Source organism: Papaver somniferum, chromosome 5, assembly GCF_003573695.1.
Source record: "Papaver somniferum cultivar HN1 chromosome 5, ASM357369v1, whole genome shotgun sequence".
Classification (NCBI taxonomy): Eukaryota; Viridiplantae; Streptophyta; class Magnoliopsida; order Ranunculales; family Papaveraceae; genus Papaver; species Papaver somniferum.
This window is the reverse complement of record NC_039362.1, coordinates 156944618-156961053: the sequence shown is the minus strand read 5'-3', so window position 1 is coordinate 156961053 and position 16436 is coordinate 156944618. Positions and strand designations below refer to the sequence as shown.

General features: G+C 39.9%; 3 protein-coding genes, 1 non-coding gene and 1 pseudogene across 4 annotated transcripts; 1 reads left to right on the top strand and 4 right to left on the bottom strand.

Moving 5' to 3' along the window:
• Positions 1-3561, top strand: part of LOC113278018 — a 67299-nt pseudogene extending 63738 nt beyond the window's left edge.
• Positions 3562-7940: 4379 nt separating this feature from the next.
• On the bottom strand, positions 7941-12922 carry LOC113283328. The gene is made up of 5 exons (XM_026532551.1): positions 12271-12922; positions 9491-9605; positions 9046-9127; positions 8554-8605; positions 7941-8368 (listed from the first exon to the last, which is right to left on the bottom strand). The coding sequence occupies exons 1-5, from the start codon at positions 12625-12627 to the stop codon at positions 8306-8308; spliced, it is 669 nt and encodes a 222-aa protein (XP_026388336.1). The 5' UTR covers positions 12628-12922; the 3' UTR covers positions 7941-8305.
• LOC113285072 lies at positions 12725-12941 on the bottom strand. Its single transcript, XR_003328578.1, has one exon. It is a non-coding gene; the product is annotated as a small nucleolar RNA U3 (small nucleolar RNA).
• Positions 12942-13113: 172 nt separating this feature from the next.
• LOC113279927 (pentatricopeptide repeat-containing protein At2g25580-like) lies at positions 13114-14689 on the bottom strand. The gene is made up of 2 exons (XM_026528567.1): positions 13914-14689; positions 13114-13393 (listed from the first exon to the last, which is right to left on the bottom strand). Exons 1-2 carry the CDS (start codon positions 14687-14689, stop codon positions 13114-13116), a joined length of 1056 nt encoding a protein of 351 aa, XP_026384352.1.
• Positions 14690-14846: 157 nt separating this feature from the next.
• LOC113279926 (pentatricopeptide repeat-containing protein At4g32450, mitochondrial-like) lies at positions 14847-15668 on the bottom strand. Its single transcript, XM_026528566.1, has one exon. It carries the CDS (start codon positions 15666-15668, stop codon positions 14847-14849), a length of 822 nt encoding a protein of 273 aa, XP_026384351.1.
• Positions 15669-16436: the final 768 nt, after the last annotated feature.

Here is a 16436-nt window from a genome sequence, read left to right as displayed (position 1 = left end):
CCAAGCCTACGCCAACGGCTCCATATCACTTCAAGACTACGTCAAAAACTCCGAGTTCCCTAGCCTAGCCAAGCTGACTCCAACTATTTGCATCCCGGCCAGCAACCACCTCTACCACTCCGCGTCCTAGCTAGCAACATCACGAGAAGAATCTACGGAAAGCCACCAACACAAGAATCACGAATTCTCCTTACCTCCCGAAAAAGGTTAGACGGATCTTCCTGACCATCTCTTCATGACTTGTCGTTTCGATTTTGTCCTTGTCTATCACCATCTTATGCTTACCTCGCAACAAAGCCCCTATTCCGAGCTAAGAAGAGGACTTAATATTGATGGTGGTTTTTAGCTTAGGGTTAAAATCGTAAAACCTTAGTCGAACACTGACGTCGCACTTGAGTAATAATGTCGCCACTAGCACATTTATTGAACCATTCAACATGTCTGCGTAAAATTACCGGGGTACCTTTTTTATGTATATGCCATGCTCCACGGTAGAGCCATCGGTACTGACTGGCATCATCTCTACGCATGCCGACCGCGCATGATAGACAAACGTGCCAATGGCATGCTATGTCAGCCACATCTTCGCGCCAAAAGCATGTCGACCATGCCAGCCGCACCACCGTGCCAATGGCATGACATGCCATCCACATCTCCGCGCCAAAGGCATGCCGACCATGCCAGCCGCACCACCGTGCCAATGGCATACCATGCCAGCCACATCTCGGCGCCAAAGGCATGGTTGGCCGCACCATCGTGCCAACGACATGTCATGCCAGCCACATATCCGCGCTATAGGCATGCCGACCATGCCAGCCGCACCACCGTGCCAATGGCATGCCATGTCAGCCACATCTCCGCGCCAAAGGCATGCCAATCATGCCAGCCGCACCATCGTGCCAATGACATGCCATGACACCCACATATCCACGCCAAAGGCATGCCGACCATGTCATCGTGCCAATGGCATGCTATGCCAGCCATACCTCCGCACCAAAGACATGCTGGCCATGCCTCCATGCCGTTGGATGGAAAACGAAGGGTTGCAACAATCAACGGCCACCCTTCCTTCTTAGATGCAAATCTCAGCCCTCCAAGTTCGTCACCAAACGCGTGGAAACTTTTGGCTCAATGCCAAGCCCTAATTTTCGCCGCGCTTGAACTATGCCAAAACCCTAATTTTTGGCCGCGCCTAAAACTATGCCAAAATCCTAACTTGGCCGCGCCTAAACCATGCCGGCCATGCCTCTATGCCGCTGGCTTCCAAACGGAAGGTTGCAACAATTAACGACTATCTTTCCTCCTGAGATGCAGATCTCAGCCGTACAAACTTTCCACCAAACGACTTGTGGCAATCTCTTGGCTACGGTGTCAACTCTTGGCCACGGTGCCAAAGCCCTAATTTGGCCACGCCAAAACCATGCCGTCCATACCTCCGTACCGCTGGCTTCCAAACGGAAGGTTGCAACAATCAACGGCTATCCTTCCTCCTGAGATGCAGATATCAACCATACAAACTTGCCACCAAACGACTTGTGGCAATCTCTTGGATACGGTGCCAACTCTTGGCCACGGTGCCAAAGCCCTAATTTGGCCACGCCAAAGCCATGTCGGCCATACGTCCACGCCGCTGGCTTCCAAACAGAAGGTTGCAACAATCAACGACCATCCTTCCTCCTGAGATGCAGATCTCAACCGTACAAACTTGCCACCAAACGACTTGTGGCAATCTCTTGGTTGCGGTGCCAACTCTTGCCCACGGTGCCAAAGCCCTAAATTGACCATGCCAAAGCCATGCCGGCCATGCCTCCATGCCGCTGGCTTCCAAACGTAAGGTTGCAACAATCAACGGCTACCCTTCCTCCTGAGACGCAAATCTCAGCCGTACAAGCTTGCCACCAAACCAAACGATTTGTGGCAACCTCTTGGCTGCGATGCCAAAGTTCCACGGTTTGTGCCAAACCCTAATTTGGACCGCACCTAGAGCATGCACGAGTCGTGCTGGCCATGCCTCCATGCCGCTGTCCGCCAAATGGATGGTGGCAACAATCAACGGCCACCCCTCCTTCTGAGAAGCAAATCTCATCCGTACAAGCTTGACACCAAACGAATTATGCCAATCTCTTGGATACACTGTCAACTCTTTGGCTACGACACACACTTAGCTATGACAATTCTTGGTCACGGCACCAAACCCTAATTAGCCACGCCAAGAGCATGCGAAATCCATGCCAGCACCGTGGCCACGCCACTGGCTACCAACTGAAAGTAACCACAATCAACGACTAACCTTCCTTCCAAGATGCAAAATCTCGACCGTGGAAGGTCACCACCGAGCCGGAAAGCCTCCCAAGCTCAACTTTCCAAACAATAGCAACATGCTACACAAAACACTCGAGACATCAAAACATGTCACAAACTGGGGGATGCTCATCAAGGTATTGGTATGGCGGTTTACAGCGTGCGGCGTACACTACGCCTGTTACAAGAAAGTGTTATAAGAGTGAGGCAGTTAATAAATACAAAACGTAATGGTGAAACGTTTTCTTCATTATGGAAACATCAATTCCAGGGGTTACCCGTTATCGCTTTCTTCCATTTACTCAACCGTTTCCACTTCTTACGAGACTAGGGTACATTTCGTTGCGACTTGTATAAATAGGTCTCACCTATTTCCACCAAAAAAAAAAGAAGTTTTGGTCAGGAGAATACAACATTCAGAAATCACTTGTTAGCTTTCCCATCTGTTAGATTTCCACTTTCTGATACATGTCGTCAAACAACTACTCTTCCCGAATCAACTATTCTGGTCTCAACACTCTCTTCGCTTCCCTTCCTATACCAACCCTTCTCCTTCACTTTGTGACCGAAGCAAGTCTGGAACGACCATTTCTTGGTTTAGGCCGGATTTGTACAGATCTCTTGAATCAAAGTACTCCCTTGCAGTACATTCTTTAGGGTTTAGACTCGTTTCTCACCCACACACTCGAAATTACCAAAATCAGCAGAAACTGTTTTCACCCTCAAACAGTATGGAGAAAGCTCTTGAAGAAGGATGGCTTCGTCATAAAAGCAGGTTGGCCCATAGCTGGCATACCTGATCTTACTTTGAGGAGAGACAACATGTATTTACTAGACACAATAGCCACTATGAGAAAGTTGCTCGAGAAACATATATCATGGTCGAAAAAACATAATAAGAAGGAGTCGCCAGTTACCCTTCTAAGTACAGAGAACAAACCCACGAAAGGGCTGATCTATGTCAACGGGCATTATGACGGATGGAAAGCTGAGTGATTAAATATTCTCCGAGCCAATTTTAACACTGAAGCACACCAATTCAAACCTGATTTAGAGATTCAATTAGCTTTGAAGCAGAGTGATGTCAGACAGCAAATAAATTTTAAGCAAGTAGAAAAGCTTTGCATGCCATTTTTAAAGTTCAAGAAGGATGAGGCACTTTCAATTGGTATTCAGGCCTTGGATTTGAAGCTACCATTTGGAGAGATGGAGGTTCTCCGGGAGAATTTGGAGCTAATCAGAAGACACTTGGGTCTTTAGCAAGTAGAAGTGTTGGATGATTAAGATTTTCTGAATCTGGTGGTGTATCAGCCATGAGTGAAAATCTCATGTCTGTTAATGTATGTGATGGTTTGAGTTTTTTCATTCACTGCTTTTTTGGTTAATCTTAATGTACAAATTAGTGGTTGATTTTTGAATCAAAACATTTTTTTTGAATGTTCCAATCTAGGATGGGATTTCTGCTAGTATGGGTTAACTCACAACTGCTATACAACAGAAAAATGGTCAACAAAACATAAATCTAAGGATAGGATTTTTACTGAAATGCTTTAGCGCAAACCAACAGAATCAGCAAAATGGGTAGAAGGTATGAATTCTGTAGTGTACAATGTAGAAGAAAAATACAGTAATATGGTTTTGAGCAGTTTTGTTTGACAGCATAGATTCTTAGGTAGTCTAGGTTTCCTAAATTGGAGTAAAGTGTGGTTTCCTGATTGAAGTAGAACTTGGTTTCTAAGTAATCACCCTATTGTATAAAGAAATGGTATTGATCATATAAAGAAATCTTACAAAATAAAAACACTGACAGCCTTATTTATATAGATACACAGACACAAAGACAGGATGTCATAACTGTCTCAACAGACAAGAAACACTAAGCGCACCAGCTCACCTAAAGGGCTACCAACAGACTTATAAAGAAAAGGGGCACCACTACACATAACTAGAATACACACTCTCATTATCCCCCCTTAAGTTGAACTGGAGATAATACTTTCAACTTGTCACGTAAAATATCAAAACGAGAAGTGCATAATACCTTGGTGAAAACATCAGCAACAAGAGCATCAGTAGAGATAAAGTAGACTTGGAGAACCTTAGACTGAACTAGCTCTCTTATGAAATGAAAGTCAATAGCAACATGCTTCATCCTGCTGTGAAGAACTGGATTGGAAGCAAGAGACAAAGCACCTATGTTGTCACAAGCAAGGGATGGAGTAAGGGATTGAAAAACATGTAGATCCTTAAGAAGTTGACAAACCCAGAGAACTTCAGCAGCAGTGTGGGCTAAGGATTTGTACTCTGCCTCTGTAGAACTTCTTGCAACTGTAGGCTGCTTCTTTGAAGACCAGGACATAGGACAAGAACCAAAAAAGACACAGTACCCACTTGTAGAACGTCTATCATCAGAGTTACCAGCCCAATCTGAGTCTGAATATGAGGACAAAGCAGTCAAGCCCTTGTTTAAGACAATTCTATAATCAAGTGTACCCTTTAAGTACCTGAGAATCCTCTTAGGAGCCATTAGATGAACATCTGTAGGATTACTCATATGCTGACAAACTTGATTCACGGCATAACAAATTTCAGGTCTGGTCCAAGTGATGTACTGTAATGCACCTACTAGTGATCTATATTCTGTAGCATCAGATAAAGGAATACCATTATTTTTGCTCATTTTGATAGAAGCAATAGCTGGAGTACTACAAGGATTTGAAGCAATCATATTTATCTTCTTTAAAAGATCTAATATATACTTGGTCTGAGATAAATGCATGGCTGAGCTATTTCTCTTAATTTCTAGACCCAAGAAGTAATGAATATCTCCCAAGTCTTTAACAGGAAAAGACTTAGAAAGAGTGGATATTACCTTATTACAGAAAGATGGAGAAGAGCCTGTAATTAAGATATCATCCACATAGACTAAAATGATGCATAACAGAGGACCCTGCTTGTATATAAAAAGGGATGTATTAGCATAAGAAGTTTGAAAACCAATAGCTAGCAAAGAATCCATGAGCTTTTCATACCATGCCCTGGGTGCTTGTTTCAACCCATAAATAGACTTATGAAGTTTGCAAACATGATGAGGATGATCTTTGTCTTCAAAACCAGGAGGTTGAGACATGTACACTGCCTCCTGAAGATCACCATAAAGAAAGGCATTGCTTATGTCCAACTTCTTAACCTGTCAATCATTATGAACTGCAATAGATAAAATCAGTCTAATAGTAGTGGGTTTTGCAACAAGACTAAAAGTTTCATGATAATCCAACCCTTCTTGTTGATTGTAACCTTTCCCATTAATCTGGATTTGAACGTTTCAATACTGCCACCAGGATGATGTTTGATCTTAAAAACCCATTTACAACCAACTAAATTGGTAGCTTCAGATGGATCTACCAAACTCTAAGTACCAGTAGACTGAAGAGCTGAATGTTCAGATATCATGGAAGGAAGCCAATTTGGATGTTGCATAGCTTGCTTGTAGGATGCAGGAAGAGACTCAAATACTTTAGATAATAAAGCTATATTCAGAGCAGGGGCGGAGATAGAGTAGTGCAAGGGTGTGCACTTGCACCCCCTGCCCAGCTAGCTCCAAAGCCCTTTTAAAGCCCAATTAAACATACAGTGTCATATACAAGCCTATTTTTTGCTATTTTGCACCCCCTAAAAAAAATTTGTACCCCAAGGAAGATTTTTGCACCCCCTACTTACGAATTCTACCTCCGACCCTGCTTTGTGGCTCTCGAATGTCTTATTCCCAGTCCTCAAAGCTTCTTAGGTCTGTTGATTCTATCCCAAGCCATCCAACAAATTCTTTTTCTTTCTCTGCTAGCACCGCACATAAATTCCCTCATGATTTTCACATTTTCTTTTCTGCTGCCACTGGGATTTGTAATAGTGCCATGAAATAAACTGGTAGGCTTGCCAACGCAGTGTTAATTAGTATTTGATCTTTGAGCTCTTGATAGAAATCTTCTCCTCCATTTTGCTAGTATTTGCTGAAAATTTTCTACGATAGGTTCCCACACTGAAATCTGCTTTACTGTTGCTCCAAGAGGCATTCCAAGGTACTTGAGAGGAACCTTTTCTACCTTACAATATATAATGTTTGCAATTTCATCTACATTGTGGCCTGCACGTATGTTTTTTTCCAGATTTACTCTTAACCATGTAATGACTTCATAGAATTGAAGAATAAGCACTAGATTTTCTGCCATCTCCTCTTTTGCATCTAGGAAAATCAATGTGTCATCAGCAAATAGTAGATGTGACATACTGATTTTGTTAGGGTACCGACCCTAAACTCGTCATAAGCCCATGGGTAGAACTCAACTCGAAAACTGGTTGACTAGATGAGGGAACTCATTGACTTATAAACTACCAATTAAGCCCCATCTAACCAATGTGGGACTAGGATCCCAACATCCCGCCACGCTTCCAGAACCAACGTCCTCGTTGGCCCACTCTATCGACACTGACCCGAAGGTATCCCTTTTTCTTATGGCGGCTTCACTCCCCTATCAGTATTCAATGCGGGTGACAACTACGCCCATACATAGGTGCCCTAACACTTTAATCTAGCCTATAGGTCACCCCTTCCATGGAGAGGGCACGAGTCGTGGTGGTTGGATTTGATACCAAATATTAGGGTACCGACCCTAAACTCGTCATAAGCCCATGGGTAGAATTCAACTCGAAAACCGGTTGACTAGATGAGGGAACCCATTGACTTATAAACTACCAATTAAGCCCATCTAACCAATGTGGGACTAGGATCCCAACAGATTTGGTTATGAATATTAAACCCTGATATCATGTTAAGAGCTTCTCCTTTTCTTAATAGTTTTGTGAGCATTTGTGCTACAAGGATGAATAAGAAAGGGCAAAGGGCATCACCTTGTGTCAATCCTTTCTGATGTTTGAACTTTGAGGTGGTACTTCCATTAATTAGAATAGAAGATGATAAACACCAGTATATCCAGCTTCTCCATTTCCCCTCAAAACCAGAACCTTCAAGAAGTGAATCAAGACAATTCCAATTTACATTGTCAAAAGATTTTTATTTGTTGACCTTTGGAAGCACCCCGATGCTCTGAAATCAGTTTAGGTATCACTGTCTTGAACCTATTTGCCAGAGTTTTTGAGATTATCTTGTAAATACCTCCTACTAGACTGATTGGCATGAACATGTTTGGTCTATTTGAGTCTTCCTTCTTGGGTATTATCCAGCTATTATGCCTCTTTCTGCATCCTCTTACCAATACTCTTTGATGTTTTGATGGCAAGATTGATAGGCTTTTAGGTTGGGAACACATAAAACCTAAAACCAGATATTCCACCTGCTTGTCCTGGCAAGCCTGCAGCAGCACAGAAAGATGGTATAGGTGGAGAGGACATAAAGCGCATGCACGAAAAATGGGAATAGACACTGATATCTCAGCAAAAGCGCTGCGGGTGGATAGTGGCAAACAAGACTGAACGTGAAACTAAACTTCGGTTTTTATACTTTCATCACTGTAGTTCTTGTAATGTCTCTGCTCGATGTCTGGGAATTAAAGATCTTTTCCATAATCCATTTTATTTTCGTAGAATCTAACTTCAACTATTCACATCAAAAGAATAAAACAATATTGCAGAATCGAAGGTAATTATATCAACAACAAAAAATGTCCGAACATGTATTCTCATTTGGGTTTTGACAAACAATTTATTCATGGCTGCTCTTGGTAGTTCATCGAGTCCTAACTCGATGCCATATTCAAATAAGGTTAGGACTACATATCGAGTCCCTTAAGGTCGAAACATGATTCTAACACGTCACACACGCGCTTTCTTTCCAAGAGTCAGCTTGCTCGAACAGAGATAAAGCTGACAGTTCCTGAAAAGTCTGAAATGTACAATTTGATTCTTTCCTTTTCCTTCATATGCACCAATACATTACAGTATTTATCTAACTACAGATTGAGATTATGGTTTCCTAAAATAATTGCTGAATTCATAACTTGTCTGCAAGCTGTGGAAAACGCTGGAATAACCATGTCACACCTTTGATAGCTACCTGCAATTTTAAGCAAAACAAAAAGAAGACATAACTGACGGGAAAGAAGTATCACTGTACTTGCAGAAAATAAGATTGCATCCCTTAAAGTAGTAACACTAATACTCTAAAGATATAAACTAATACAATGAAGCATAAAACTGCTTGATTTCCGACAAGGGTGAAGAGGGAATTGGGGTACATACCAGAGCAGACTCCCCAGGCTTGATAAATGGTTCGACACTGTCTCTCCCGTAACTGAGTTCGTAAACAACAGAAAGACAGTTCAGATACAGCAACTAAGCATAAAAGGTTAAATTTATGATGATTAATGATTATTATCTCTTTCCTATGAAAGAGTCTGCTTAGTGGTATATGCATGAAAATGAGAACATATGGCAAAATAGCAATGAGCATGTTACACAGTTAGATTTAAATTGGTGGGACAGGAGAAATGTAATACACCTACATAAGCTTCGACTAATAAGATAAGTGATTATTATTGTTGTGTGAAGATGATGGTAATTGGTAAATCAAACAAAGCAAACACAGAGAGCAAACATAATGGAAAAGGGCAGTTGGGAACAAGGTTTCCGATTACACCAATTCTAATCATAGAAAGTTTCAACAGACCATATTCATTTTTATGGAATGTAAAAGGTTGAAAAGAAAAACGGAAACACCATTTTGCAACTTACATTATCTGCTTCTTCCCATTTACTACCTCCAACCGGTAAAAGCTGCACCCCTTGCTAAATGGGAAAGGCTTTCCCTGCCATGCTGTTCAATGAAAATATTTGTCACCATTAGCAGATTGATGTTCTTAGAAGTTAGAAACAAAAGGAGGTGAAAAACCCAAGGCCATATATATGCCAGATTTTTATTAAAAAACTAACTTAATAAGTTCCCATTTCCATTAAAAATACTTGTAAATTTTTATCACACCCTACATTAATATGTGGACTAGATAGGAAAACTGTGTCTTATGCTCTTCCTCTATTCCAGATAAAAATAAAATAATCTACAAGGTAAATTGCACAGGGTTATTTTAGATAGAATCGAGATAAAACTAAGATGGTTTTCCATTTAACAACTTCCCCTGCGGTAACAAATGCTAACAAGACAAAGTAATCCTGTACATACCTAAGTGCCATGTAACTCCAACAGCTAGAGAATCTTCATTAGATATGTCGTCAATAACAAACTGCAGATCTTTGCTGATAGAGTCGGTGAACTTCTTGAAGAAGTCCAGAATGGCCTACATCATTAGTTGGTTCAAATACTGTAGGAACCAGCCCATAAATAGCAAAAACAATAAAAAGGTAAGTCTTTGGCAGGGCTTACGCAACCTCAAGACAGTATAGGAGTAGCACTTCTCAGCCTCAGGGGATATGACATAAAATGTGGGACTCCAGTTGCATGGGTGGGTCTGGACTTTTAGATATCATATACACGGACACCTTTATCCCTCCTCACTGTATACACTATTTTGTGTCTCTCGCTGTTTTTTCTCTCAAATGCTTCCTTCACGGGAAAAAGGATTCATAGTAAATCAGGTCAGAGTGATTTCACATTGAAATGATTTTCAAACCTAACAATTCAGGCTGCCAACCTAACCGAAGCTACTTTTATAGAAGTCAATCTCTCTTTCTCTTGTTTTTTTATTCAATTGACAATCAACAGATTTAAAAGAACATAGTAAGATGTGAAGCATAAAGACTAAATAATAAGAAAGTTATTCTTTACCATTTATGTAAAGATGACCGTATGGGTGTATGCAATAGATTTAGAAACAACAACAAGGGATAGTGGAGCCAAGTTACCCTAAATAAGCCGACATGACAACTATTCAAAGCAAGACATTATTCCAGTTATAACCAAGACCTATTTGAGTTAGATGAAACAACTAAAGATGCTAAAAATTGTTTTCTAGGACATAACCAATATCAAAACAGCGAACGAGAACTGCTGGTTGCTCTCCAAATTGGTTACTACAGTTGCGTAAGAGAAAGAAATCAATAATGTTAAAATCGAACCATTTGGATATAACCATTTAAAGTGCTTCAGCTAAAACTTATCTCCCGTATTACTAATTTACAACAAATATCAGCAAGGAGATATCAAGGCATGTGCTACTAAGGCTAAAGGCATGTGTGCATGCGGCCATTTTCATGGAAGTTGAATATGTGAAGCCGTGCTTAGAATAACACAACATGCAGGGCTAGCATTCAGAATGTCTGGTCAGGCAGTGGGTAAACAGGAAAGAAGGGTGGTTTCAGATTTTCATTCTTTAGCTATTAGGAGGAGAGGGTCCAAATACTCCTTGATTGATAGCTGCCCCAGTTCCAATTAAAGATCTGGTGCATTTCAAAGATAAATATTGAAATGGACAACCCACTTAAATGTTTGGAACATTATTGTTAGTAACAGCAATTAAGACATACATAAAGGCTAAACACAAAAATATTGTTACTCGATATACACTCACTTAACAATTTCAAAGACTGCAATGCCTGCAAGGCTCCCACAGTTAGGATAAGCGTAACCTCAAACCTTTTTCAATATTTTCGAACTCATATGCCTACTTTAGGGTGAATACCCGTTGAAGACATGTGTTAGTAGGACACTGTAAGACTTCTCTACCTGGACAGTGTCAGAAGGTAGGAATATTAATGGGAAGTTTGGTTTCATGTGTACTTGATTGAAGTGTTTAACCAAACTCTCTTTAATATCAATTTTCTTTCACTCAGAGATACAAGTATAGCTTTGAATGATAAAGCACAGAAATTTCGGCCCCTGCGATGCCTATAAAGATAGCTTTCTCTTGAAGAATATTCCATACATATACCGGTTTTGCTAACTTGAGACCGGGGTCAAAAGCTAAGGAGAGTCGAGTAGCCCACCTTCTACATTGGTTTTTATTATAATCTATCAGCATCATATAATTCTATGTAACAGAACCGATGTGAAAGCACTGAAAGTTCTGCTATTTAATGCTCGTTATTGAGGTTTTTAATTTTTGTTGAGGACCTAATTTAGCAAGAATACTTGTAAGAGTGCAAGAACGGCACCATTAACAGTGTCAAAAAACAAACACTACCGAATCTAAAAATGCACCATTGATGACGCATAAAAGTCACCCTCAAAAAAATAGGATAAGCACCACTTATGTTGCAGAGAAACTACAAACCTCACAAGCACAAGATAGTCAACCATAAAAATATGAGTAATTTCGAGAAGCTCATCCATTGTGCTCACTTCTAACAATCAGTATAATCAAGCAGGAAGTAGCTAGCCTACAGGACCAGTCTACAATGGCGAGACTAACAACATAAATATGCTAAAAATCAGAGCATGGAGCACACCATAAGAGCTTTCCTGAGTCTTTCTCAATCGATAGTTGATACCAGATGCTTGCAAAGTTGACGGTCTCTTGGCATCATTGTATACTTCTTAACTACGTTCCTACTGGTGGTGATCTCTGTGACATTCATGACGCCTTTCCTACATCATTCAGTACCAATGTTCTCTGCATTACTAATGGCTTTCTCGCACCCTTACTTGTACTTGGTACTACTCCTAATCAACAACCCCATACTCAAACAGAAGAAAGTAAAACTAAACAGAGAAAGAAGAATTTGGTTTCATTCCAACTCCATAAAACTACAGGATAAGGGTGAAAACACTATTGTCAATACCCTAACTTCATAAATTTCTTTGTTCTAAGATACTTTACAACTAATTGGGAGCTTCCCTTAACATTTTCAAGTGTTGGCAATGAATTAAATTGCCACCAAATCTTCCTTCTGATTTACCTCTAATTTCTACCAAAACAATTTCCCAATTCATCCATAAAAGAGAATTCTAACAAAACAAAGCAGAATTCGTACCTATAAGATAGAGAAAAAGATAGGAAACAAAACCTTGCGTCCGACGAAGGGTTGAGGAAAGATAAGATCCTCATAAACACAGTTTTCAGCAATAAGACCTTCAACCGAAGCTAAATCATGTCTATTAATTCCATCATAGAATTTCCTCACAATATCTGAAGCAGGAGCTATTGACCCTTTCTCGTCTTCATCTTTTTGTACCGTTGTTGAATTTTGTGATGATGAAGCAGATAAAAATGTAACTAGCGTTTTAAAACCCCGTTTTCTCGACGATTCTTTGGTTTTAATTATAGAAGAGAAATTGCAACAAGAAAGGTTTCGTGAATTGTGAAGAAGAGATGGAGATGTGATGGAAGAAGTAGTAGGAAATAACGAAACACACTGAACCATCTTTTTTGTAGTTCTTCTGAGAAATCTAAGTCACTTAACAGTGTATGGCCGTCAAGCCTTCTTCAGCTGAGTCTAAAAAGAAACAAAAAGATTTTGGAGTCTGTCAGACAACCGCACGATCATCACAGCAGGCCAAGGCCAAGCTGAGAACGATCATCTACAGCCACAGGGCCTACAACATAGGCCTGTGGCCATTAATCACGCTCTGATCGTGCGGTCCTGTTTCATCAACCAGACTGTGGTTCCTGTCTCCTTAGAACTCAAGGATACGGAAGTACGAGCCTATAGAACAGATCCTGTTCAAGTAAGGTCGTGCCCAGATTCCAAATTCCACTTTCTTTAAACCAGTGTCCATTTCGCAGTGTTGTCAGTGTGGGACTAAGAAATGAAATGAAAGGAGTCTACTCTAGACACTTCTAGATAAACTTTACAAGGTCCCGGGTTCGAGACTTGCAAAGCCACTGTAATATACCAAATGCGCCTCACTCATAAATGTGGAATAGAGTTATACCAGATTTTAGTGACTGTGGCACAACGAAGCAGTGTTTTAACTGGAACCTTGGTTAGTATTTCCTCCATGATTAAATCATGATCAAGGCACTTATTTCTTCTGTATGCTCTTTTCTTCTTCACTATTGTTGTTGTTGGTGGTGCAGTACTGGTGGTGGTGGACATGGCTTTACTTCTTACAGGAACAAGAAGGCTAACTAGAATGTGTCTATTGTTTTGGATTGCTGGTATATATGATGCAAGCAAAATTGAGTGCCTGATAAGCAAAATAGAAGTTCAAAGAAAAGCAAAAATGCCCTAAGCGGACCATAAAAGGGGATAAGTGAGGCTGTAGCATGATACTTCCACTCAAACCAGAATCTGTTTTTTTTTTTTAAGATCATTCAAACCAGATTAAGTGTGTATAATAACATCACGCAAGTACAGAGTAAACAATGACAATTAATCATATTTGACTTGACTGCAGTCCTACATATCAGGACATCAAAACAGACGGATGATTGATCAATGCAAAAATATTTCAAGATAAATGAATCCTGGTGCAGATTCTGACCAGCTACATGTCATATTGTATGGTGTTCTGAAGACTTAGCAAACTATAACAAAATCGAGCTATGCTACGAGTTTAACCAATATAAACCTATCGCAATTTCATAATTCTAATCTCTTGTAATGATAGTAATCCTTTAAATTAAGTAAGAACAACAATTATTGCATGATCACCATATGCACATACATAAGTTTTAACACTTATAAAACCCTTACTTCCGTTTTACCAAAAGTCGTCGCAGGAACACTTTCCTTTTTCAAAACAGTGAAACCGCTTGGTGTCACGAGAGATGATTACCCTTCCGACAATCGTTGAGATAATCTTAAATGCGTTATGGCAATCCCCACAAGTTCTGAGATCCTTGAATATAAGAATTTGGCTGCGAACAGGGCTACTTAAGAGCCGAGAAACCAATGGCAACCTTTCACTATGGAAAAGAAGTATTGTGGCTTTATTTTCATCCTCAACATCATGCAATGCAAACCTTAATTCAGGTATATAACCACACTCTTTCATATGTGCACTCAGCGTCTGCAGGGCATATAATTCATCACTATTTGCTTCGGATGTATCCCCTGCCCGAAACTGTTGAACCTTATCTTCTAATCTTAAAGGTTTACCTGGATGCTTTTCGTTCTTCTCAGCTATGACATAATCAGAGGGGTTCACTGGCAGAAGACCTTCCTTCGATTCGACATTTAACCGTGAGGGGTCTAAGAGAGCAACGATACTATCACAAAGGTCCACAATTTCCAGGTTCCCATGAAGTCTGCAAAGATTCATCAAAGTTTCCCAAACATCAATACTTGGTTCAACTGGCATATTTTCAATGAACTCGAAAGCCTCATCTAAGTATCCTGTACTTCCCAACATTTTCACAACACCCACATAATGATCCATGGAGGGTGCAATACCAAAAACTTTACTCATCGACTCAAAGTGCAACATTCCTTCAGTAATGTCACAAAGGGTACTACAAGCGTAAAAAGCCCCAAGAAACATTTAGCCAATCGGGTTTTCCTCCTGCCTCCTTGAATTCAGTGAACACATCAACTGCGTCTTCTCCGTATCCATTTTCTGCCAGACCAACTATCATGGTGTCCCAAGAAGTCAGATTTCGAGCAGGTATCTTTCTAAACAAATCATGAGCATCAGACACTTAACCACATTTCAAATACATCTCTAATACCTTATTCTGTACGGTGGTTACCGAAGAGAGCTTTGTCTTCATGAGATGATTATGAATCAATTTTGCCTCTTCTTTAGCAACAACTTCCCCAATAACCTTCAACAACTGATAACACCGAGGCAAACCAATTTCAATACCCTGTTGATATAAAAAATTCAAAACTCTCAGAGCTTCCTTCACATTTCCCTCATTACAAAAACCATCCATCTTCTCAAGAGTACCCTTAAACTTAACTTCATCTTCCGCACTGTTCACTGCATAATTTCTATTGATAATGCGCTGATGATTCCTATTAGCTTTAAGTAAATGTTTTCTGTAAGAGGACTCATTTGGCCCCTGTGGAGCATAATTCCCTCTATAATGACCATTTAGATTCCGTTCAAAACCTCTGGAGTTATAAGGGTTTTGTTCTAAGTTATGTACCTCATTAGGGTTGTGTGCGAAATTACTATGAATATACGAGGAATTTTGGTTCTTCCGCGGTTCATTTTGATACCCATTAGTGTTGTATTGGAAATTATTGTGAACATAGTCCCTAAGATTACCTCTGTAAGCATTTGGTGTGTGATTTTGAATTTGAAACCCACCATATGTAGTCTGCTGAAAATCATCCCCCTCTAAACCATACCGATTATTAGTTGGTTGAGTTTGATAATCAGTTCTTCCAGCAGCAACAGTCCTAATGGTCTTAACTCTATTCAAAGAATTAATGTAACTAAAACCGAGATTTGATTGACAGAAGTTTCTGACCTTAGGTATTATACTGATAATTGTAGCTCTTTTCCTCTCCATTATTACAACGACGATAAAACAATCAAAGAGACAATGATGCTTGCAGATGAGATCAAACTGATATGATTATGATGTAAAGAATTGATAGGAAGAAAGATAACACAAGTAAAGAAGTTGTTATTAGGGTTTGTGAGCGAATAATTTCAATAATTTTAATATTAAAAGAGAAAAGAAAAGGGATATAGTAGAAAGGAACAGTAAACAAAAGAAGTCGCTCTAGTTTATTAATGTCGGAACAAAAGAAGTCGCTCTAGTTTATTAATGTCGGAATCCAATCTTGTCCACACTCTTGATTTGGGCATCCCAAATAGGGCCGGCTTTGGCCTTGGGCCGGAATTAATGAAGCCCAAGGGACATTATAAAAGAACCAATTTGGGACCAGCCTTTTTTTTTCGGACCATTGTTTTATTTTGGGTAAGATATTAGAAGTAAATCTAGGTCACCCCTTATCTAGATACTTATTATAATACCTAAATTACCCTCATGATAAATTTTGGGTAATGATTAGTTAGTGTTAATATTAGTCAGTGTAATGATTAGTGAAAGTGAAAAATACTAGAACCCTATACTATATGGGTTCAATATATAGAAGCCCCACTAAATGGATCATACATTGTCAACTCCATACTTTCAGAAAATGATATTACTAGGCCCAAGATATCAAATTTTCTTCAGATCTGGCCCATAATTAATTATTATGAACTATAATAATGGCAACACTACTCTTTAGTATATATACAAGAGGAATATATCAGAAGATATTTCATT